Source organism: Peromyscus leucopus, chromosome 3 (genome assembly GCF_004664715.2).
Source record: "Peromyscus leucopus breed LL Stock chromosome 3, UCI_PerLeu_2.1, whole genome shotgun sequence".
Lineage (NCBI taxonomy): Eukaryota > Metazoa > Chordata > Mammalia > Rodentia > Cricetidae > Peromyscus > Peromyscus leucopus.
Genome location: NC_051065.1, coordinates 100,078,767 through 100,104,283, shown reverse-complemented (window position 1 = coordinate 100,104,283; position 25,517 = coordinate 100,078,767). Strand labels below are relative to the sequence as shown.

Here is a 25,517-nt window from a genome sequence, read left to right as displayed (position 1 = left end):
TTTGCTAGGAGCTGCAGAGGATGTTCAATGAACGTGCAACCCAGAATGGCTTATCATGCTTCGCTGTCATTCAAAACAAATGTATTTGTCCTCTCAGAACCCTGAGGCTGTGGCTTGCACACCCTGGGCCTAATGTAGCTTGGGGTAATTCTTCATCCAATGTGGCCCAGAGAATCCAGGTTGGACATCTCTGGAAGGCTCAAAAAAGGAGTGTGGAGGAAGAATAAGCTACAGATATGGGAGTCTGAAGGTAAAGCCAGGGCTGGAGAAGTGAGAGCAAGGCCCTGGGCTGGCCTTTAGATCTCTACAGCCAGGTCTCGGCTACCGCTGCTGGCTGGCAAGAATCAGTGGGACAGAGACGGTACCCTGTGAAGATTCTCCTGTCTATGGGAATTGAGCTGGGTCCTTGGCACAGGAAAGCTGGCAGGGTGACCCACACAGGCACATCCATGGGCCCCAGATTCTACTTTAAGCTCCTTCCAAATGGTGCTCAGCAGGAGGAACCCATTATCTTTAACTAATGAAGTCAGGATCATAGATGTGACCCCTGGGTGCTTCTTGCCAGAGACTGACTTTTAATCTGGCAGCCAGTCAGAGACAGCTTTCTGCCAGTCCCACCAGCCAGCTACCGACACCTGCTGCTGGTGGCTAGAACAGAGCAGGTCTCCTTGTTCAATTGTGTATTCGTTCATTTAGGAACCATAAACGGGTATCGTAGTGGGCCTTGGCCTGGCCCTGCTGACGTCTTAAGCCAGTGCTTCCCAACTTGAGAGCCCGTCACAGGTCTCCGATGCCGTGGTTCACCCCAGGTTCTCGCCCCTGTGTCTGCAGACAGCTCATCAAGTCAAAGGCAGGGTGAGCAGAGAAGCCTCCCCGACACAAAGCCTCTATTTAGTCCGGGCCTTCTTTCTGCCAAAACACAAGTGTTTCGCTGTGTTTTCCCTGAGCCTGGAGAACCGGGCCCAAGGAAGCCCCGAGTCCCAGATGAACACGCCCAGCTTTTCACGGTGAGCGGTGAGCGTGAGGCCCAACTCCCTCACCTGGGTGAACTGGAAGGGAAAGAGCAGGCTGCCAGCCACAAGTCGCAGCTCAGTAGGCGGTCCCTGGGGACACGTGTGTACCCTGGAGAAGCCAAGCCATTACCTTCAGCCAGCCCTGCCAACTCCCAAGGCTCGGCAGAGCCCCAAGCCCATGGCTTTGGCTGCCTGACACCCGCCTGGGCAGCCTGGGCCAGGCAGGCGGGGAAAGGAGCGATTGCTGGGAAATTCACCGTCAAAGACAACTTTGGTTTTCTCAGTGCCGTTCTGTAGCATGATGTTCGTATGGGTGAAGGTGTCAGAGATGCCTGCAAGTGTCACAGGTCCCACATGCCTACTGCCTTTCAAAAGAGCTGCCACATCTAAGGAGACGGCACACTCCGTTTTTTTAAAACAAAAACAAAGTCTTCCTTAATACACTGGTGTACAGGGTCCAAAGAATACTTCAGTGTGCCCAGGCAAACTTGTGGGCAGAAGGCTTAAGAGGTAGTGTTAGGACTTGTCCTTGCTGGGGACAAAAACAAGAACACAAAAACAAAACTCCAAGCTGAACCAAATCATCTGGAACATCAAGGTAGGAGGAGAGGGAAAGTGGGTTTTGTTTGATTGGTTTGCTGCTGCTGCTGCTGCTGCTGTTGTTGTTGTTGTTGTTGTTGTTGTTTTGAGACACGGTCTCAACTAGTTAACTGGGGTGGGTCTCATACTCACTATATAACCAAAGATGATCTCGAACTTCTGATCCTTCCAACTCTACCACCAAGCAAGCACTGGGCTAACAGGGACATGACACTGTGTCCTGTTTATTCGGTGCTGGGAATGGAACCCAGAGCTTCCTGCTTGCTGGCCAAGTGCTCTACCAGCTGGGCTCCATTCCCAGCCAGATTCAGCTCTATAGTACAGTTTGTGTTGTGTTTGGGGAGAAACAAGAGACTAAGGGAGTGTGCCATCCCACCACAGTAAGAAGAAATACAAAAGAGAAGAGAGGAACGTGGCAGGGACATGTTTCAAGCAGGGCTTCCAGGCTAGGGAAAGAAACTTAGCCAGGAGCGAGGCACATGACATCCTTCAAACTGGACAGATCTTCCACCTGAGAAAGGGACCCACCTCTATAGGAAGGAGCTCTGGAGGACCTGGGAAGTCCCGAAGAATAACCCAGTGTGATCAGTAAAGTTAATTCTGCTGTCACGTTGATTTAGCTATTTTGCTGCACATTCCAGAAGTAGTTAGCTGGGTGTAAGAATAGTCAGAGGTCCAGCCTTTGACTCCACCTCGAAGCACATTAGGTTGCTCGTGACTTGAGCGCCATCTAGTGACCATGGGAACAACTTTCTCACCTCATTAAACCAGGGTGATAGGAGGCTGGTTACAGGGCACAGTGGCAGTGTATTGGCTATAAGCATGCCCGAGGCCCTAAATTTAATTCCCAGTGCAATAAACAAGTGAATGAGTAAATAAATAACTGATATGATAAAAAAAAGAAGGCCAATGTCATACCAAAAATAAAGGCTGATGGGGTTAGGGAGGGCCTAAACTCTCATCAGGTTGCTGAGGACAGACACAGCTGTATCATAACAGAAACTCCCCCCCAAAAAAAAAATCAAAAATGTCATACTGTGCCTTGACCATCATCAGTTCCTGTATTCAGAGACAGAGACAGTACCCAGTCTGAAAACTGAGGAAGACTCGTGACATCCAGGGTGGCCAGAACTTCCTGGGCATCACCCGCATCAGACACTGTCCCTGTCTCTGTGCTTCTGCCTGTATGTGCAAAGCAGCACCACACCAAACCCCTGACCAGCTCCCTGGGGCGGGGTACTACACCCTGGGACAGAGTCCTCACAGCTGGGAGGGGGGACATTCCCAACAGCAGAACCTTCTAGAAGTATGTCTGTATGTGTTGAATGGCTCAAAGCATCAGCAATGGAGTCAGAATGACAGATCAGCATTAGGGAAGGGTGTCGAGGAGTTTAACTGAATGACTCTCAACCTTGGTGCGTATTTGAGATTTTCAGTAACCAGAAGTCTTTGGGGACGGGTGATATAACTCAGCTAGCATAGTACCTGCCTAGCATGCATGAAGCCCTGTGTTCAGGATCTCACACTACATCAACCTGCATGATGGTACATGCCTGTAATCCCAGCACTTGGGGGCCTGGAGACAGGAGGGTCAGAAGTTGAAGGTCATCCTAGGCACACAAGTGAGATCAAGGCAGTCTGGGATACATGAGACCTTGCCTATCATCATCATCATCATCATCATCATCATCATCATCATCATCATCATCCTGGCACTCAGGAGCCCGAGGCAGACACATCTCTTAGAGTCTGAGGTCAGCCTGGCTTCCTCTGACCACTGTACACCAGAAGAGCTTCAAGTTCCAGGCCCACCAGGGCTACACAGTGTGACTCTTGTCTCCAAAACTATTTTCTTTTGAAATGTGTTCCAGAGGAGTTAAAAGAAGGCATGAGAGAGCCCTGGGGATGAGGCACGTGAGCCACCAAAGCTGCAGAGCGGCAGAGGCCCAGAGCCCCACCCTGCCTGGGCAACACCCTTACCGAGCGAGTCTCTTTAGAAAGTGGGTGGCCGTGAGAGAGGCAGACCGCCAGGCCGGACTCCGCTACCCATGGAAGCCTGCATCTTAGAGTGGGACAGAGTGCCTCCAATCACGGAGACACATCCGCAAGGTTCAGGAGAGCCTCCATTTGTAATAGTTTGGGATTCTCAAGTTCAGGCAAGAAGACAAGGAGATGCAGCCTTTGGGGATAACTTCTGTGGGGATACAGACTGGGGCAAAGAAGAGCAGAAGTGATAGGGGGAGGGGGCGGGGGGAATGGATGGATGGTCCTGAGGGTGAGATAATGACTTAATACCTGACTGCCTCTGACCACTGAATGCCAGACATCAGAGGAGCGGAAGTGGGTAATTCCCCACGAGGGAAGAAGCCCAAGGAGCCCCAGTTTATAGAGAGGAGACTGAGTGACTCTTCTGCTTACAAAGAACTTGAGCCCCAGCTGTCTGCAGAACCAGAGTTCTCAGCACTAACCCATCCCCCCTCCAGCTGTCCGAGGTAGAGGCTGGAAATAAGTCATTCAACTCAAGACTCCTATCTCAGATAAAATTCAACCAAGAATTGCTGGGCGGTGGTGGCGCACACCTTTAATCCCAGCACTCAGGAGGCAGAGGCAGGCGGATCTCTGTGAATTCAAGGTCAGCCTGGTCTACAGAGTGAGATCCAGAACAGGCTCCAAAACTACACAGAGAAACCCTGTCTCAGAAAAAAAAAAAAATTTAACCAAGAATTTACAAAAGGTGTCCTGGCTAACCATGGGCTTCCAGTACAACAGTGGCCCCATAGTGACGTCATGTTGTCTCGGTTCCCTGAGCACACTCAGCAATGTTCACACAGCAGGATCATTCAAGGAACTGTTTCTTGATGCTGCCTGATCAGCGTCTTCTAGATGCATCCGGAATCCAGTCAGATTCCCACACAGGAAACCAACCAGACTTTTCTCAGAAAATACACCAAAACAAATTCAAAGTGTATTACATATGGAAAGGGGAAAATAAGTTTTAAAAATAAAGTTAATAAAGATTTGAGATATAGTTTATCTGGCAAAGTGCTTGTCTAGCATGCACAAGATTCTGAGTTATTCCACTGGCATCACATAAACCAGGTATGTGCTATGCACTTGTGTCCCAGAACTTGGAAGGTAGAGGCAGGAGGATCCAGAGTTCAAGGTCATCCTTGTCAACATACCAAGTTCAAGCCCAGCCTAGACTACATGAGACCCAACTGAAAAAGGAAAAAAGGTTAAATAAAACCTAGAGGTTGGCCAAATATTTATACATGGCCTATAAAGTAGAAACCAAACTTTTGTTATTTAAATAAGAAAACTTTAAAATAAACATAAGTTAGTTAAAAATTTGACAAGGAAATAGTAAAATAAGTCTAAACAGAGCTAAACAGCCCAGAACTGAAATGTCCAACGAAGTTTTTGTTTTAAAGGCTGAGCAGCTAATTGAGGGAAAAGAAGAAAATTCAAACACAGCAAAGAAGAGATGGCCCAGGCAGAAGAAAGTGCCCAAACTCTAGAAGTCACTGTGAGAAACATTGTAAACATATTTTAAAGACTCAACGTAATGCAAGTTTTTCTAGAAAAATATAAATGGTCAAAATTGACAAGAGCAAAAATAACACCCTAAAAATAGCAATGATCATAAGAGAAACTGAAAAGTTTATAAAGAGTCATCACTACACCCACTCAGAAAGGGCACCAAGCCCACATGGTTTTATGGGTGAATTACTTCAAACCCTCAAAAGACTACATTCTATGTTATATAAACTGTTCCCAGATGTTGGACTTTCAGTCTTTCCGATTAATTTTACAGAGCCAGCATAACCCAGATACCGACAGCAAGCATTAATAAGAAGGCAACAGAAGATAATAGAAAAGCAAGGGCTGAACTCAGGAGAACTTAGGACGGGAGAAAGACGGCATTTGGAGACATCAGAAACAGATCAGTCAAAACACATGCGGACATCATCAAAAGACAGTCTGGAGGAGGTGATGGTTAGTTCACAGTCTTACTAAGTAAGAGAGTAGCATGTTTGGCTACATAAAAATTTAATTTCTACCTGTCAGAGAGTATTCAAATATAACTGGTAAGAATTACTTAAGAGCAAGCTCAAAGTTAATGCCCACAGTCATAGAGAACAGTAAGACAAACACACCTGCAGGAATGTGTGTTTACAGCAGAATAACTATAATATATATTGTATATAATATATATGTCAAAAGTTCAAAATGTACACAGTTGGCCCACTTTCCTAAGCCTCAATGAAATGAAAAAATTCATTTTTACCTTCAAATTAACAAAATTCTCTTTGTTATTGTTTTGGGATTTTGCTGTAGTTTGGTTTGGTTGGTTTGATCTTCTGAAGGAGAGTCTCTTGTAGCCCAAACTGCCCTCAAATTCACTTTGTAGCTGAGGATGGTCTCGAACTCCTGATCTTCCTGCCTCCCCCTTCCGAGTGCTGGCATTTCTGGTATGCACCACCACTCTCCTCTCCAGTATTATTTTAGCCATGTTGAAACAGTGTCACATGGAGTGTATGGAAGTTTCTGAGGGTAAATTAGTTCTGCCTTCTTGACAGACAACTTCAGTATTGACAGAAGGTCTTAAAAGTACTAAAATCCTTTGACAGCATTGACCTTAGACTTATGGGGGGGGTGAGATCAGGGGTGCAGCTCAGTGGTAAAGCACCTGTCCAGCACATCTGAGGCCCTGAGTTTGATTCCCAACAGCACAAACCTAATTTTGTTTTGTTTTATTTTTTTGTGTATGTATTTTCCTGCATGTATGTGTGTACACCGCATGCATGCAGGTCCCCTCAGAGGCCAGAAGAGGGTATCAGGGCCTCTGGAACTGGAGTTATAGGCAGTTGTGAGCAGCCTATTGTGGGTGCTGGAAACCAAGCCCTGGCCTTCCTCAAGAGCAGCAGGTGGTCTTAATCTCTGTGCCATCTTTCCAGACCTGTGTTGTTGTTGTTACTGTTGTTGCTGCTGCTGCTGCTGTTGTTAACTATGTACAGCATAGAACTCAGCTATAAAAACACTCATTGCAAAGTTAGTTACAAGGTAGAAAAATCAGAAGATGCCTGAATACTCCATATTAACTAGTTCACTTGATTATGCACACTCACAATGGAATGTATATTTATTACAATGGTATTCTATGGGCTAGGGATGTAACTCAGTTGATAGAGTGTTCCACTGCCATGTGCAAGGCCATGAGTTCAATCCCTAGCACTGACCAAAAAAAATGTGTTCTAGAAGAATACTTAATCACAAGAAAAGACCTCAGTCTAATATTGCCAAGAGACAAAAAGCAATGATCAAACAACTCATGTTCATGTGTACAGGTATGTATCATGCTTGTGTGTGTGTGTGTGTGTGTGTGTGTGTGTGTGTGTGTGTGTGTGTGTAAGGGGGGGAAATGTGTGTCTTTCCCAGAAAGTTCAGGATATCTTTTTTGCCTGCAGTGATGAACTGAAGGGTATCTCATAGGTAAATGTTAATCTTCTTTCAGATCTAATTATTTAACTGTTTACAAACTGACAATGGGTTACATTTTAGTAGACCAACAAAATCCATTGAAAAATAAGAATCACTGGGCACTCATGGCCAGAGTAGAACCCACCCAGCACGTGGTGCCCCCCTGCAGGAGTGAGGGGACCCCTTTAGACTATCCAGTGTGCACCCCCCCCACTCAGAGTGTAGCACCCTAAATGTCTGTAAGTGAGCTATCACTGGGAAATGGATCTCACTTAGCCTGCAGGCGCTCAAACCTTAAGATAGAGGGAGGCAGGCCGGGGGAGCAGGGAGCAGGTGGGACATACCTTCTATTTCTCCTCCTGGGGCAGAGATTTTCGACATTCCCAAGTAGGTGGTGGCCACAGTGTCATTGTGAGTGAGGCGGTCCCTAGAACAAGGACGGAGAGAGAGCGTGAGTGTGAGAGGCAGGTGCAGCACTTGGCCCACTCAAGAAGGAGGTGGTGACCTTGGTGATAGGTTGCTAGGGGTTCAGTCTTCCACTGAGGCCTGGGAAGCCCAGGAGGAAGGAGACTAGAAAAGATGCTTGCTCAAGACACCTTGAGGGACAACTTGTTCATTTTGACAGCCTTCTACTCCTTATTAGCTGGCTTACATGGGGCCACCAGCCCAGGTTGACAGGGAGGAGGCCGGAGGCAGGCAGGATGAGGGGCAGGAGGCTGCTGGGGCAGAGCAGTTTCCAGACTCAAAAGGTCCTGGGTGCCCAAGAAATGCCAAGATCGAATAAGCCATTTCTGAAGCGACAGCAGGGACCAGCGCCAGTGCACAGTGCCTTGGATAGTCTTTGGCTGCGACAGCATGTCCCTCAGGCGCTGCACAGCCGCTTAGAGACCCAGTACGTTGTAACACCCTCCAAGGAATGAGGGAAGAGGTGCAGAGGCATGCAAGCCCTTCCCCTGTGAGCCAGGGAGGGAGGAGCAGAGCCGGACCGTCACCCCAACTCCCTCAAGGTGTCATGTTCCTTGGCAGTGAGAAGTCCCCTTTCCTGCTTTCTTAGAGGAAGACTTCTCCCATCCCAGCCAGTACAGGGGCCTGTGGGTAGGCTCTCCAGGAAAAGAAACCTGCTAGCCCGCAGCATCCTATGCAGATGCTGCCTCTGAGCCCCACAGCTGCCTCCTAGATAATAATGAAGGGACATCACTAATGCCGGCTCCATGCCTCCCGTGTCCCCACTGTAAAAAGCCAGGTGCGTGGCTGAGAAAAATCCAAGGCTCACTGGCCAGCCACTCCAGGCTAAATCACAAGCTGCAGGGTTAATGGGAGGCCTGATCTCAAACACTAGAGAAAAGTTGAGGATTTGACATCTGGCCTCCTCATGCAAGTGTACACATATGCACACCACACACACACACACACACACACACACACACACACACACACACACACACACACACACACACCAAAATAAAATTTCAGAGACAGAGCTCAGAGGCAAGATACTTCTGGTGTGGAACCCAGAGCCCTGACCACCCCCACCTGTCCTTTCCTCTGGAGCGTGACCTGGGCTTCTCCACCTAACAGCCTGACCCCCGAGCGTAGATGGCTGTCAGGAGACATTTTTGTGTGAGAAGAGAAGGCTCCAGGCTTCCGGGGGCAGAGGTCACAGGGGTTGAACACCTTTTGATCCAAGGGACAGACCCACAGACAAGAATTACTGTACCAGAGGTCAGCAGTGCCAGCTTGGGCAGGCCCTGGATCCCTCTGAAAGGCTCTCTAGTACACTTCCAACCCTCTTGGTTTTCCTGGGGCTTCTTCCCCATGGTGAGCACTTTGACCATGATAGATTTGTCCCCCACCATTTCCAAAGACATCAAAGGCGTGCTGATTTCATTTTCCTCTTAACCCTACCCCTATGAGATACCCTAGTCTCTATCCCTTCCTTCCCCTTTGGATTTCCCAGAAAGGGGATTAAGGTTTGGCCTTTGAAGTGTCCCTCTGACAAGGGTGGCATGAGGAAGAATGAACAGCCTGGCAGCCCAGATCTGGATCATGGTTCCTGGTATGCTGTGTCACGAGAAAACTTCCTAGAGGTGACTGGCATCGCATGTCCCTCTCTTGGTTTCTTCTTGCCCTGATGGGAACCTAATCCAGTGCCCCAAAGACACTAAGCAAGCTGCATGTGATTTTAAACACTGTTAAGCCCATCCCTTAAAGAGGACTGTCTTTCTGACATTTAGCCTTGTGCAAATCGGGAGGAGAATAAGACTGGTTTGCTGTGCCTATGGAGGTGGCTCTGCTGAGGTTTTTTGAAAGGTGTGTTGTATTCTTGATGTCTATGTGTGTTTGCCCAAACAAGTTTATGTGCACCACATGTGGGGGAAGAAAAGGGGTGCTGCATCCTCAGGAACTGGAGCTACGGACAGTCTCGAGCTGCACATTGTGGGTGCTGGGAACTGAGCCCTGAGCCTCTACAAGAACAGTAAGCACTCTTAGCCACTGAGCCGCCCCTCCAGACCTGAGGAATTTTTATTTCTTAATGAAAAGGGAATTTTTAAAGACTCGAAGGAAAGATTAAGTTACAGAGCCACATGGGCTGCATCATGTTTCTAAGATTCAGGTGACAGCGGCAGTTCGTCTGTGCGTTCCGGGAAGAAGGGCTTTCTGGATAGAAACTTCCAGCAGCGGCATACTTGCTGGCCTAGAGCTGGGTTTTGAGGCTTAGGGCTTGCTTTTGGAAAACAGCAAGTCTCAAAATAGACTCACAATAAAAGTGCCACTTCAACCCAAGCCAGAGATGCAGCCACCAGATTCCGTAATGTGTTTGGATTGTACAGTATGCCGATAGCTTTGACACAGCTCCAAGGGAGACAGGCCAGGCAGAGCCACAACCCATGAGCCAACCGCACCCACACGCATCTGCACAGATGCATGCACGCACACACATGCATGCTGGGCTGTCCCAGTCAACACAGCACAGTCCTTGCCAGCTGACATGCAGAGATGGCTCTGGGAACGCAAAGTGTACCTTTCCACCAAACCGCTTCCCCTTCCCCAAGGCTCACACCAGCCGTGGCGGACCTCAGGACCTCTCCCTGCCCCCTGCCCACACTCCCTTCCCTCTAATTCTCTCAATCTGTTTTCTTTAGGCCTGGGGAACTGGCACACACTTTAATGGCTCTGCGGCCTGGGGTTTTTCTCCTGGTCTCTCATTATCCTCCTAGTTGGGGGTGCCATGGGCATGCAACTGAAGGAGAATGGCCGGGGAGCCACATGACCAGGACTTCTGGGGGCAGAGAAAGGACAGCTTGCTCTTTGTGGAAAGCCTAGGGTTCTGGAGTTTGTGGAGCTTGGGCCCTGATGTCCCCTCAAGTGTGAGAGAGGTTGCCTCCTTGCTGCTACTGTAAGAGATGGCGAGGTCAGGAGGATTAGGGCACCAGCTCTGGCTGGGATTCACATCAGGCCCCTGTGACTTCTGAACTGTCACCTCTGACAGATCATGTGGTTTTTCCTCCCTGAGCCTTTCTCTGTGAAGCAGGAGCATGCTGCCTTGTCAGGGGTCAGATGAACTCATAGACGTGGACAGTGCTCTCTGGACACAGCCCTGGCCTACAAGTTGGTGATCAACAAGAGTAAGATTCTAAGACACTCCCAGGGTACTGTCCTAACCTGTTCAACACCCACAACGATGACCCCTATTCAGACAATATAACCCCACCCCCAACATGGGGGCTTTTCTTCCATTCCATCCCACAGGGACAGAGCAGCTGGCTTGGCTTCCACCTCTTGTATGTGGCCCTTACTGATGACCCTGTCAAAGCAACGTCTCAGGAAGCCCCCAGAGGTGGGGTCCTCACTGCCTCCTGGCTGTGGTCTCCTTATCTGCAGCCAGTGCGGCACCCCAGCTCCTGGTTGCCCCGTAACTGCCCAAAGCCCTCACATCCTACCTTGACACATTTGCCCTGTGCCTCAGCAGCAGCCCAGGTACAGGAAAATGACAGACCCAAGGACCCCTGGAGACAATCCCCTCAAGGACCCGGGACTTACCAGTCCATGACACGAATCCTCATTTTTTCACACATAGAGGGAAACTGGGGAAGGAAAGGGAGCCAGATGAGAACAGAGTTTTAGAGGTCAGCACTCACTGAGCAGGAACCAAAGATGCCAGCAGGACTGGGAGCCCAGGACTCACCATCGCGGGCAACGTGATGTTCTGGTTCCACTGAGGGTTGGCCGTCTTCTCCAGGATCTTGCTGCAGAGCTAGGACACACAGAGGATTGGGGTATGGGACTCTGTGTGGAGTCTGAGCTTTGTGGTGACCATCCCCCGCCACACCAGCTGCTCTTACAGCTGGGCCTGAGACCCCAGGTTCAGATGAAGGGAGGCTCTGCCGAGACAAGGCTCGGGGAAGATAAGACCCCGGATGGGGTGGCTGGTGCAAATGCCACAGCCTCGTGTCCCTAAACCAGCAGCCCTGACTGGAGACACCCCATCCCCACCTCCCATGAAGGCCGGGTGCCCATGCCTACACACCAGCACCCAAGAGAGAAACAGAATTCAGTGGAGATACAAACCCCATAAACCACCAGGGAGGTACACAGTGGTAGACCGCTCAGCCAACATGAACAATTCCCAGTAGGAAAAAAAGAAAAAGAAAGGAAGGAAGAAATAAAGAAGCCACAGCCTGCCTCAGACAAATGCTACCGGAAGGACTAGGCTTGTTACAAACAAGAAACATATCAAGAATGGCAAGTGTTCCAAGCCAGACGCTCCATGGTGGTGCCCGTGAAGCCCCAGGGCAGCCAGCACCCACAGGTGGGGAAGAGACAGAGCCTCGGCGTCAAGGACTGGGGAGATGGCTCAGTGAGTCCAACCCTTGCCACAAAAGCATGAAAACTCCAGTTCTATGCCCAGAACCACGTAAAAGCCAGACATGCTATCACACACTTGTCATTGCAGCTCTCGGGAGGCAGAGGCAGGAGGATCCCTAGGGCTCCCTGCCTAGGCAGTCTAACCAGTTCCAGGCTCAGTGAGAGACGTTGTCTCAAAAAATATGATGAAAGGCTGCAGGGATGCAGCCACCATCATTTGGGAGCATGCGAAGGCCAGAGAGTTTCTCCTCCCACCCTATAAATGCCTCTGTAGCCCGACATCCACCGTTAGCAAGGCTGCAGGGTAAACGCACTCTAGATTTGGCTAACGGCAGAAAATGAAAGAGTTTGACTCCCATGGGAAGGCAGCTGGGGGCTACCAAACCAACTCGTTTTTCCCCCGCCAGTCCTTCCTCAGATCTCCTCTACAGAAATACCTGTGTGATCAGAGTGACATTGTTGACCACAGCATGACTAGAGGGAGCAGGGGTCTGGGACAAGCCAGGTACCCACCCATAGAGGGTGGGTTGAAGAAAGTGTGGTCCACCCACAGTGGAGTACGTGGCTTCAAGAAAGAGGAGCCCCTCTGCACAGAAAGGAAACAAGCACCATTTCTACTTTATAGCACAAAGTAGAAAGGTAAGGACAGAGCAGTGAGCACAGTGTGCAAATACTCAGACTAGAGTGGTAAACACTGAGAATCCAGGGTCACATTTGCTGATACGTAGGGAAACTGAAATGTGGTAAAAGAAACTCGCTTGCAGGAAAGAAAGGAGAGGATTGTTGAATGGGGACCAAAGCAGAGACAGATGACAGATGGACAGATAGATAGATAGATAGATAGTTACATACATACATACATACATAAATACAAACATACATAGACAGATGGATGATAGATATATAGATAGATACATAGATAGATAGATAGATAGATAATAGATAGATACATAGATAATAAATAGATAGATATAGATAGATAGATAGATAATAGATACATAAATAGATAGATATAGATAGATACATAGATAATAGATTGATACATAGATAGATACATAAATACATAGATAGTAGATACATGATAGATAGATGATAGATAGATAGATAGATAATAGATACATAGAGAGATACATCGATATATAGATAGATAATACATACATACATAGATAATAGATAGATGATATATACATACATACATACATAGATGATAGATAGATAGATAGATAGATTAGATAGATAGATAATAAATAGATACATAGATAGATAGATAGATAGATAATAGATACATACATAGATAATAGATAGATAGATACATACATACATAAATACATAGATGATAGATAGATAGATACATAGATATTAGATAATAGAGAGATACATAGATATATAGATAGATAATAGATACATACATACATACATAATAGATAGATGATAGATAGATACATACATACATAAATACATATATGATAGATATAAAGATAGATAATAGGTAGATAATAGACACATAGATGGATGCACAGATACATAGGCTGACCAACCACATAGAGTAGATGCATGCAGTATCTAATCAAAAAGTAAATATAAATTTTAAATAAGATGAAAGAAGTTTCTCTGATACACACAGTGAGGCCCTACCAACACAGCTTCTTGCTTTAGCCTCTACCAAGGAAGTCCATAACCTCTGACCTAATAATCCTCATTCTAGAAACCTTCCTATGGAAAAGCAGAACATGGACAAGGATTTCTGTACGCTGACTGAGTTGTTTATCAGAAAGGAAAAAGCTGAAATTGCATCCATCCATACAATAGGATAAACATGGCTGTGTATTCATCTCATCGAGTGGCTGTATATTAACCTGAGGAAATGCTATACCAAACTGCTCACACAGAACTGGTTCTTGCTGCTCATGGTGTCTGCAAAGTCACGCTGAGCAATGAATCAGGGCTCCCGAGTCATCATCTAAAGGAAATGGGCGGGGTTGTTAGTGCTCACCCAGCACGTTTTCCTCTGAGAGCCTCACACAGCCTTCCTCTGCATGGCTCTGCAGCCGCTGTGGTCTAACGCACCGTTATTGACACAAGACTCACCGCCCACAGCACATCTCAGCTCCCACCAGGCTTGCTGCCCGCGGCGCACCTGAATTAAGCTCACGAGGAACTGGTTTATCTGTTTCACACTTGGGGAGCAGAAAGCCTGCCAGCACAACACTCTGAAGTCACTTGAAACAAGAGAACCCCATCAAAAGGCAGAAAGCACCCCTCTCTCCCCAAACCTGGCACTAAATAGATCAAGGAAAGGCCTCATGTATAACAAACAGGACAGCTGAGATGCTAAGGTTGAGTGCCAGCCCGCCCTTCAGCCAGTTTCCTGTCAGAGGGCTGTGAAGGGAAAAGCAAGAGCCACCGAGAGAACAGACCAAGCAAGGTTTGCCTCGGCACACAGACACTTTTCATTTGTTTGTTTTTGTTTTGTTTTGTTTTGTTTTGTTTCTCTGATTTTTTTCACATTACACTATATGGGTTTCATTTGCAGATCCAGAAAGAAAGTCTAAAGCACCTGCCTTTCCCTAAAGTCCGTTCTCTTTCCTTGTCCTGAATACAATGTGTACACACACACACACACACACACACACACACACACACACACACACACACACACACAGTGACTCGGCCCACTGTGTCGTTGGACACATCTTGGATAACAGTGCCACCAAGCGTCCATAAGCAACAAATGCAGAAACATCCAAGAGTGGCTGGGCGGACACTGGCAAAGCCCTAGGGTTTGCAAGTAGGTGTAAAGAGGAAAAAATAAAAACAAAAGCACAGTTAGAGCCAGAGTCAGAAAAGGGGATGGTAAGAACCGGGTGAGAGTGGGGGAGCCTGGGATGAGGGTCAGGGGAGACGGGATGGAGTGAGGATAAGGCTCAGGGCAGAAAAGAAGCAGGAAGGCCTGAGGCCCACAGAGGCAGCTGGCTGCCCCTCCCCATCAGCTCATTCCTCAGCCCCTACCCTCTCAAGCAGGACCACAGGGGGATGCTTGCTAAGCTTCGTCTAGTCTCCCAAGTCACCCCCACTAGACACTGGCACTCTAGAAAAGTCAGAGAGCGTCAGAGAAGTGATCCCAGGTGCTGGTGGGACACAGTGGGGTGGGCAGGGACTGCAGTGCACACAGCCTGGGCTCCAAGGCAAGTAGGTGACCTGAAGGAGGGAGGGTGAAGCCACTACGGAAGCATCCTAGAACCGTGGATAAAACAATCAAGCTTCCTAGCTGACGTGATCTTTCTTGACAGTCAATGGAGAAGTGAAATCCGTGGCCTTGGAGCACAAATGTCCAAGAAAACTTTGTTTCCCCCTTCCTTCATGCTTCCTGACACTGGGGTGGGAGGCCAGCTCTGAAGCAGCACACACAAACTCCAAGCCCAAATCAACCCCTGCCTGGGGCCAGCAAGGATCTGCAGAGAACATCGCCACTTCAGAGGGATCAAGCTGGCAAGCTAAGTAGCTGGCCATGACGCTTTCCCTGAGCCTCGGTGTTAGGCTCTGAGAGTGAGGGGGTCCCACTGAGGTTCCCACCGCCAACAAGACAGGCAGGCTGACGCTGTAGCCCAGTTAGAAAAGTGTTTGCCTAGCACACATGAGGTCCTGGGTTCAATCCTGAGCACCACATAAACCTAGAACTCCAGGGGTGGAGGCATGAGGATCAAAAGTTCAAGATTACCCTCAGTTTCAAAGTTCATCCTCATCCGAAGTGAGTTCTGGGCCAGCCAAAATCAACCCTCATCAAGGAAACTCCTCTCTGCAACAGATGGACAGCACAGATACAGAAAACCACAACCAATCAAAATGCAGAGCTGTGGAGCCCAGTCCCAACTGAGGCATCTACAACACAACTTCCAGGGCTCAGGAATCATTGCAGGAGAGGAGATGGAAGGATTGTAAGAGCCAGAAGAGCAGGGATTATCCTGTGAGACAGTGTCTCTAGGAATGTCAGAAGCTATGCCCATGAAGTCCCACTAACACAGCTGTCTAAACATGACCTGAATGAGGGTGACACCAATGGACAAGCTACCACAGAAAAGGGAAAGCCCACAAGGCCTCAACCTTAGACAAAGACCTGCAGGCAACTAAGGGATGCTGAGATAGGGATAAATGGTCTCTCCCAGGAAAGAGCACACTGATCAGTTATCCAAAATAGAGGCCATGAATTTGAAAGACGGTGGTTTGTGGGAGGTTTGGGAGGAGGAAAAGAAAGGGGAGAGATGGTGTAATTATACTATTGTGTGTGTGTGTGTGTGTGTGTGTGTGTGTGTGTGTGTGTGTGTATAAAGTTGAAAGAGAACTGGGGAGATGGCTCAGAGGGAAAGAGGGCTCTCTGGACCATGGTAAGAACCTGGGTTCAAATCCCCAGCACCATGTAAAAAGCTAGGCATGGCTGCAAGCACCTACAACCCTGATACTGTGGAGAACAGAAACAGGAGGATCACTGGGGCTCAAGAGCTGACAGCCTGGCTCCAGTTTCAGGAGGATATCCTGTACCATGACAGGACAGGACACCCAACATGGCCCTTCAGCCTCTGTGCATGCCTAAGGGCAGGGAACACGAGAGTGCACACACACACATACACACACACACACACACACCAGCCTCTGTGTATGTCTAAAGGCAGGCAACACATGTGTGTGTGCACACGTGCGCACGCACGCATTCATTCATGTACATTTGAAAAAAAATTAATTTTAAATACAACAGAGGACTAAAAATGAGAAGATGGGCACTGGGTAGCCCCAAGCAGTGATTTATTCAGGTAGAGGCCAGTGGACACTCACACATTGGGTCAGAAAGTACTGGGACATCGAACATCCTCAGGGAATCAAGATGTCACCCCAGGAGTAGTTGCCAATTGCAAAGAGGAGCATTTCCTTTTATAAGGGTTAGATCAGAAGGTAGAGGATTAGCCAAAGGGGGATGAGACACTTGGCATTGTGGATTCTTGTCATGTTACAACACAATGTAGGGAACATGGCCTGTGGTGAGCTCCAGGCAAAATCCTTTTAATGTAACCACTCACCTTCAATACCCAGGAAATATAGGAGCCAAAGGAGTAAGGAAATGCCACAGAGAATTCCAGAATTTGGACAAATGGCCAAGGTTCTCCTGTGATGGAGAACTACTGTGTGATCCTGAGAAGAGATGGCAGTGGTTAGGGGAGACACAGTGGCTAGGAAGGGCTGGTCCTCGGCGTATGTTTAGGGTTGAGAGCTAGACTCGCATGTTGGATGTGAAAGAGGAAAGAGAGACAATTATAGGCTGGCCCACATACTCCACCTTGGATGGTGGCATCCTTAAGATGGAGGCTCCTCTGAGGAAGGCACCTGTGGGGAAAGTTTCTCAAGACAGGGAAAAGAAGGATCAGAGCCAAAGAAGCTGTGTGGAGTCCCTTGCAGCTAGGCAGCACTGGAGCCTAGGTGTGGCCACAGCTACAGGAGATACTGTGACTGACACCTACAAAAAAATGCTGAAGCCGTGGGGTGTGGGACAGAAATCAAGAGGGACATGTACCACTACTCTACCCTGGGCGGGAAGATGAGCTGCAAGAAGGAAGGGATGAGCAAATGACCCCTTGGGTGACCATCAGACATATCTCTCTCTCTCTCTCTCTCTCTCTCTCTCTCTCTCTCTCTCTCTCTCTCTCTCTCTCTCTCTCTCTCTCTGCCTTCTGCCATAACCATGTAAAAACAACTGCTGTGCTTCCTCACTCACACTTTGAAGGAAATAGTCTCCCTGTCTTAACAGACGAATGGAAAAGAGAATGTGGTGCATATACACTGGAGTTCTATGCAGCTTTAAAGAAAATGAAATCATGGTATTCAAAGAGAAGTGGGTGTACCTGGACAGCACTATTTGGTAAAATAATAAGCCAGACTCACTCAGACAAATGATCCATGTGTTCATTAAGTTTAAAAATAAGTGATGTGTGTGTATGTGTGTGTGTGTGTGTGTGTGTGTGTGTGTGTGTGTGTAAAGTTGGGGATCAACAGGATGACTCAGAGCATAGACATGTGACTTCATAAACTGGTAAACTTTGTCCAATACTCAGAACCCATAGTGGAAGAAGAAAGCCAACTCCACGGAGATATCCTCTGGCACGTACACGCTCATGCACACACACACACACACACACACACACACACCATGGCATGCCTGTCCAAACAAACACACCATACACACAAACAATATTTTTTTACAGACCAGCAAGATGGCTCAGCAGGTAAAAGTCCTTGGCACCAAGCCTGACAACCTGAGTTCAATCCCTGAGAAAGGAGAGAAGCAGCTCCCATAGGTTACCCTCTGACCTCTACATGTGCACTGTGGTTGTGCCCCGACCCAGGACACATACACACAAATAATTAAATTTAATTTTTTAAATTTCTCTCTTTGTGCATTTCACCTCTTGCCCCCACACTATTGCTTCACTCCCAAATACTCTCCCTCTACCACTATCCACCCCTCCCCTGCACACCCCTCCCCTGGACACCCCTCCCTGTCCACCCTCCCCCCACCCTCCCTGACACTCCTCCCTCTGTCCACTCCTCCTCTCCATCCACCCCTCCCCTGTCCACCCCTCTGTCCACCTCTCCTCTGTCCACCCCTCCTCTGTCCACCCCTCCTCTGTCCACCCCTCCCCTGTACACCCCTCCTCTGTCCACCCCTCCCTCTCTCCACCCCTCCCCTGTCCACCCCTCCCCCTGTCCCCCCTCCCTCTATCCACCCCTCCCTCTCTCCGTCCCTCCTCTCCATCCACCCCTCCCCTGTCCACCCTTCCCTGTCCACCCCTCCCCTGTCCCCCCCTCCCTCTCTCCATCCCTCCTCTCCACCCACCCCTCCTCTCTGCTCAGCCACAACTCCTTACAGCCTGGACATCTGGGTACACCTGTCCATTTTCAGGGGAGCAGCCCAGAGAGCCGACCTGTTGCTTCCAGAGGGACCTCTTTGTGCACCTCTGCCAGGGGCACCCTGCTGTCTGGACTCTCCACCCCATGGCCTTCTCCCTCCCACAAGCCCCTGGATGCCTGCCCCTCACCATTTTCCCAGCAAAGCTGACTTCCACAAAAGGGTCCACCAAGTTCTTCTTGTTGCTGTCAAAGCCGAAGATCTGCTTGACGTTGTCCATCACGGCATCGTCCACTGGAGAAGGGACACACCTGTCACTGCTTGCCAATGTCTCCTCCACACCTGACTGTCCCCATGACACACGGGTCGCTGCCTGTCTGCTGCCCTCCTCCAGAATCAACTGTCTTGTGTCATACCCAACTCTACTCACCTGCTAACTGCTCCAGCCCCCACTGTCCCAGGTCAACTCCTTCGTCACTAGCCTCCAGCCCTCTCCAGCCCCCACTGTCCCAGGTCACCTCCTTCATCAATAGCCTCCAGCCCCCACCATCCCTGTGTCTCCAGGCAGTATCGGGACGACCAAAGTGACATGTTGTCCCTCATGAGGGAGACAGCTCAGCTCTCCATGAAGAAGGGACTTGGAACAGCAGCTTAGAAGCAGTCGCCCCTCCCCAAATACACACATCTATCACTGTCCCCTCTTCACACCCAGAGCTTCAGAGCCTGTCCACATGTAGTGGCTGACTGTGGGGCTGATTCAAACTCCACACCACTATAGCGGTATGGAATCCGGAAAAGGATAGAAATACTCCGTGATGTGGGACAGGAGGGGCTGGAGGTCTCAGCAGGTAGGTGGGCAGAGATGGGTATGACACGAGACAGGTGGCATTTCCTTAATACCATGACCAGAGTGATCCATCTGAAAGCCGTCCTGCAGGCTAATCTTGCTTTAAAAAGAAAAGACAAGAGGTCCAGGGTGTGGTCTAAGACTTCCCATTTCCATAAGACCGCCAGACCAGGCTGGGGAAAGCTGGAGCGGAGCCGCGGGGCAGTTATGGCTCTCAAGGCTCCTGCAGCTGCCCAAGCCTGCCTGTGTGTATTGCTTTCCATCAAAATCCAACTGCTCTGCTGAGGGTGGCACTCACTGTTGAGTGCAAGCATGAGGCTCCGCGTTCAACCCTAACACCCTCAGAAAAAGAGGGTGTGTGTCAAATAAAGGCTTGTAACATCAGCCAGACAACAAAAGGCGGGTATCACTGGCGACACTAACAGACCCTAGAGGAGGAAGCCGGGTCAAAAGGAGGAAGGGAAGGAGCAAGGGGTTAGTCCCTGGGAACAGAAGCACTGAGAAAGGAAATGGACCGAGGTCCAGGGTCCATGCTTTAAACAGCCAGGCAGGAGGCTCTTGTAGGCCCCCAGAAGGGGGCGCCACACTCACTCTGCGGTAAGTCCTCAGCCCGGAAGAGCTTCAGGCAGAAGTGGGCTCCACGAAGGGCCACGCCGGTGGGCCTAAGCAAGTTGCCTTCAATGTCCTCCTTGTCTTCAGAAGGGTCTTTCCTGTCCAGCTACAAAGAAAACACACACGCAGGATTCCTCACCAACCCCTGGGCACCATGCCCTCCAGTGAAGGGTGCATCCTGAACTTGGGTACCTGCTGCCTCTTGGTCCTTCGATTGCCTTAGCTCTCCACAGAGCAGTGGGAACCAGGACACACACACTCCCTAGCTGCATGGAGGACCGTCTTCAACAATAACAATTACAACTGGCATTCGGTAGGCATCCGAGTCAACCAACCTGACAGAGTTCCCTTTCCTGTGCACCCCACGATCACCACAATTAGCATGGTAGTTGCAGAGGTCTAAGCTAGACACCCCGTCTTTAGGGACATGTGTTCACTCACACAAGTATTGACCCAGTGACCCCAGTGTCAGCGTGGTGCTAAAAGGTGAGAAGCACCCCAGTTAGGATGGAGTGAGGCTCTGTTCCATAAAGCTCACTCCTTGTAGAAAGAACACGCCTCTATGCAAATGAAGGCAGTAACACTGCCTAATGATAATCACAGTGCCCGACACACAAGCCATCCAGTGGCTTCTTGGGGTAGGCAGGCAGTAGAGGGACAGGAGTGAGGTCAGCCTGGTCCGGCAGTCTACTCCTTAGCAAGCTAACTGAAAAAGTTATTGCTTACCCAGCCCGTCCCCCATGTTGAACCCCCCTTCAGCATCTGCACCAAAACATTTGGTCAGGAGCAAGTGCCCATGAGGGAGACACTCCTCACGTGATTCTTCTCAAGTCAGAAAAAAAACCTTCATCTCCTCTAATTCCGTGTGTCTACAAGGAGGTGAGGGTGGCTGGAAAGGAGTTGGAAGAGGGCCTCCTGGAAGAGGAGGGCTGGGTGTGCCATTCTAGGGAGGGAGAAAGAAGTTGAAGTACAGGAGACAGGAGAGACAGAGGGCGATGAGGAAGGGACGGCTGAACAGGACGGAAGAGAGGCACACGCCCATTGACAACGGAGGAAGAGAGTGGGATGGCCTGTGGCTGCTCTGCTGTCTCTGGTTCCGTGAGTGTTTCCAGACTAGCCCATGTACTCCAGCTCCGGCGACCTTCAAGAGGCTGAGCTGCCCTCCTCCCACCTCCCGTCACCCTTCTTCCCTCCCTTCCTCAGTCTCACCTCCAGCCCTCTCCTCTCCTGACCCGCCCACCTCCAAACTCTTGCATAGCCCACTTACCTCCTCTTGGGTCATAGCTACTGAGCGTTTGGACAAACCAGCTGAACCACGCAGCCCTCCCCCTAACATGGTGTTCTACTGTACTACAAGATTCTGTCATTTGCAAGGAAGGCCAGATAGCGTGGCCTCGTCATCCCAGCTAGTGAGGGGGCCTGAGGTGGAAGGCTCACAAGTGCAAATTAAGGCCAGCCTGAGCAACCTAGAGATACCCCATCTCAAAATAAAAGGTTAAAAAACGGGTTGGGGATGGAGGTCAGTGGTAGAGTGCTAGTCAATACGTGCCAGGCCTTGGATTCAATATCCAGAAACACCAAAACCAAAAACCTTTCTGTTTTCGTCTACCTAGCTCCTCACTTGTCCTCCATAAGGATTCGAGGCTCCTCTCAAGATGCTGCCGTTTGCCGACTCAAACCGCCCCTCACTTCAACCTCACTAACAACAGGTCAGGACGATCGCTTCTCCCCAGGCAGAAAGCCAGGCCACGACTGAATGTTAAAAGAACAACTTGTCCTTTGGCAAAGGAAACTAGACATACCTGCCCTTTGAGACAGAGTGTGACACTAATAATAAAAGCTCTCCCTGAGCAGCGGAGTTCCGAGCCATTTGCTTGTTACTTGTATTTTCTGCGTGCATTATTACCATGTACCCTTTTCAGACAAGAAAACACCGAGCCAGGGTCTTTACACGGTGCTGCACCCGGTGCTGTGAAGAGGGTACTCACAGGAGCTTCGTCCCCAGGCCCCAGCACACACAGGCTGGCTTTGAGGTAGCCTCTGGCCCCTGCCGAGAAGTCCTCGGGGTCGGAGAGCAGCAGCCACTTGCGGAGATAAGCATGTCCTGCAGCAGATAGAGGAAGGTCGGAGCTGCAGCCAGACAGGAGTTCCGGGTGGAGTGTTTAGGGCGAGACAGGAGACCTGACCAGAAGAGGGGCCAGGCTTTGCACCCTATGGATGTGTGAGGCCAAGAGCTCTCCACAGGATGCCCTGGGTCCTCGGCAGAGCCAGATTTCCTGGAGTCTGGAAGACCAGCGATCATAACGCCATTGGTGACTACCAATATTGGACAATGACTGTCTCAGAGATTTTTTTTTTTAATCTAGAATTAAAAAGTACTTTGGACATTTACATGTCAGAAAGAAGAAGCATTGCCAGAAACTTCTATAAGAGGTGGTAAAATCCAAACGTGGGCCTATTTTTCCACCTCCTTGGTAAATAACCAGATGAGCAAGGAAAAGCATGGCATGACTCTGAAGGGAGCCCAGGCTCTGGCCGCCCTGGCCATAACCTTCTGGGATAATCCCCCTGAGAAAGCTGACCAAGAGTGCTCCTGAGGGCCTGCTTCGTGTGGAAGAGAAATCCTTTCCTTCCCCTCCAAGTGCAGACCCCACCTCCAAGCTCGAAAGCACCAGGAAGAAAAAAGGAGTCCCCCAAATGAGTGCCTCCAAGCAGCTCCAGGACCAGAATGTCATGATTTGGCCAGGGGATAGGAACTCACGGGGTTCTCTGTACACGGTGCCCACATCCATCTGAAATAGAGAGGAGATGTAGTCAAACAATGGATTTTTTTTTTTTTGCTTCCTGTGTTCCCTCCTCTACTTTGCAGAGGGTCATCTTCTCTGTCTGCCTGCTGTATGTGTGTGCTTCTGCCTCCCCAATAGATGCCTTTCTTCAAAAAAAAAGGCAAATGAAAAACGCACACATATAGGTGCTGTGGGACATTCTGCATGTCAAATCTGTTGCTCTGATTGGTTAATTAATAAAACACTGATTGGCCAATAGCCAGGCAGGAAGTATAGGCGGGACAAGGAGAGAGAATAATTCTGGGAGGGAGAAGGCTGAGTCAGGGAGATGCTGCCCGCCACTGCCATGACAAGCGAGATGTAAGGTACCAGTAAGCCACAAGCCACGTGGCAAAGTATAGACTAATAGAAATGGGTTAATTTAAGATATAAGAACTAGATAACAAGAAGCCTACTGTGGCCATACAGTTTGTAAGCAATACAAGTCTCTGTGTGTTTACTTGGTTGGGTCTGAGCAGCTGCAGGACTGGCGGGTGAGAGAGATTTGTCCTGATCGTGGGCCAAACAGAACCAAAAAAACTCTAGCTACATATAGGAGCAAAGCACAAAGCACAGATGATATGCAGGCAAAACACCCAAATACAAAAAAGAAATAAAATCTTCAACAGACTAAGAACTATATCCAAGGAGCTGAAATGGATAGCCACATAACGCCATCTAATGTATTTTTTAAGATTTATTTATTTTCACTGGACCTGCCTGGACTGAGTCTATCAGGTTGATCCCGGTCCTCGGGGGAGACCTTGATCTGGAGGAGGTGGGAATGGGGGGTGAGCTGGGGGAGGGGGAGGGGGCGGGGGGGGCGGGGGGAGAGCATGGGAATCTGTGGCTATTATGTGGAACTGAATGGTGTTGTAAAATAAAAAATAAATAAAAAAAATAGAAATAAAAAAGATTTATTTACTTTCATTATATGTGTATGAGTGTTTTTGCTTGCATGTATGCCTGTGTACCACATATGTGTCTTGTGCCCGTGGAGTTTAGAGAGGAAGTCAGATCCCCTGGAACTGGCATTATGGATGGTTGTGAGCTGCCATGTGAATGCTGGGAACTAAACCCAGGTCCTCTGCCAAGAGCAGCAAGAGCTCTTAACCACTGAGTCATCTCTCTAGCCCCAATTTTTCAGTTCATAAGGTCTGTTAAATCCACCCTGGAGTCTCCAGGACTCAGTATTTAGAGGCGAACTGTCTATTGTCCAATTCCTGACCACCAGGAAAAGTAAGCAGGCCAAGGTAGGTTCCTTCTCCTGAGTGCACATGAGAACTCTACTCCACACCCACAGGGAAGATGGGGTCAAGGAGCAGAGCACTACATTATGTGATAGGGTGGTTGGAGTGAAATGAACCCATAGGCACATATATTTGAATACTTGGTCCACAATTGGTGGAACTGTTTGGGAAGGATTAGGAGGTATGGCTTTGTTGAAGGAGGTGTGCCACTGAAGGTGGGATTTGAAGTTTGAAAAGCCCAGGCCATTCCCAGTTAGCTCTCTCTGCCTCATGCTTGTGGATCAGATGTAAGTTCTCAACTGTTCCAGAACCAACCATGCCTACCTGACTGCTACCATGCTCCTCAACATGATGGTCATCTAACAACCCTCTAGAACTGTGAGCCCCAAATTAAATGCTTTATTTTGTAAGTTGAATTGATCATGGTGTCTTATCACAACAATTAAAAAGTAACCAACACACACAAGATAGCCAAAAATAGATAATGGTTGCTTCCCTTCCAGGGTACAGGGTCAGAAGGGAAGTTAAAAGGGGGATTTAATTCCCTCTGGTGGAGACAAGGATAGAGTTCACTCCCCATCTTTCTGTAACATGCTGACCTCAGGAAAATGGAAGTGTAAGTACTTTCTCCAGCTCTTTGTGGTGTATCTTTTCAGAAAGGAAGTTAGCTTGAAGCTATGGGGAACCATTCAAGAATCCAGGCTCCACTTTCAAAAGGTAAATATGAAGGAAGGTCAGAGACATCTGGGAACCTGATCTCTGAGGGTACCAAGCTCCAGGATATCAAACCATCTGTCATAGAGGACATAGTTTTGTTTTTTCCTCTGAATAAAAAAAAAAACTCACATAGATGGTCACCCTAATTATCTCAGGAACTTAAAAAGGACTCTGTGCTGGAGTGGGGGTGCTGTGCTGGGGTGGGAGTGTGGAGTGTTCTTTTACACTGTGTGAATATGTGTCACTGTGACTGGGTTAGTAAAGAAGTTGACTGGCCAATAGCTGGACAGGCAGAGGTTAGGCAGGACTTGCAAAAAAAAAAGAGAGCCTGAAGAAGAGGAGGAGGGTCTCTCAGAATCAGGAGGAGACATAGAAAGAAGAAGATGAAGTTGTCATACTGAGAAAAGGTATCGA

General features: G+C 48.8%; 1 protein-coding gene across 14 annotated transcripts in view; it reads right to left on the bottom strand.

Annotated features, from left to right (window-relative positions):
* Nucleotides 1-25,517, bottom strand: part of Dysf (dysferlin) — a 242,916-nt gene that overhangs the window by 150,970 nt on the left and 66,429 nt on the right. For all 14 annotated transcript variants that reach the window (XM_037203840.1, XM_037203838.1, XM_037203844.1 and 11 more), the window contains 7 exons: nucleotides 23,073-23,103; nucleotides 22,300-22,415; nucleotides 20,291-20,417; nucleotides 19,043-19,146; nucleotides 11,281-11,349; nucleotides 11,136-11,179; nucleotides 7,439-7,521 (listed from right to left, as the gene is read on the bottom strand). In XM_037203840.1, the coding sequence (XP_037059735.1) occupies nucleotides 7,439-7,521; nucleotides 11,136-11,179; nucleotides 11,281-11,349; nucleotides 19,043-19,146; nucleotides 20,291-20,417; nucleotides 22,300-22,415; nucleotides 23,073-23,103 (574 nt within the window). The remainder of the gene's footprint in view (nucleotides 1-7,438; nucleotides 7,522-11,135; nucleotides 11,180-11,280; nucleotides 11,350-19,042; nucleotides 19,147-20,290; nucleotides 20,418-22,299; nucleotides 22,416-23,072; nucleotides 23,104-25,517) is intronic.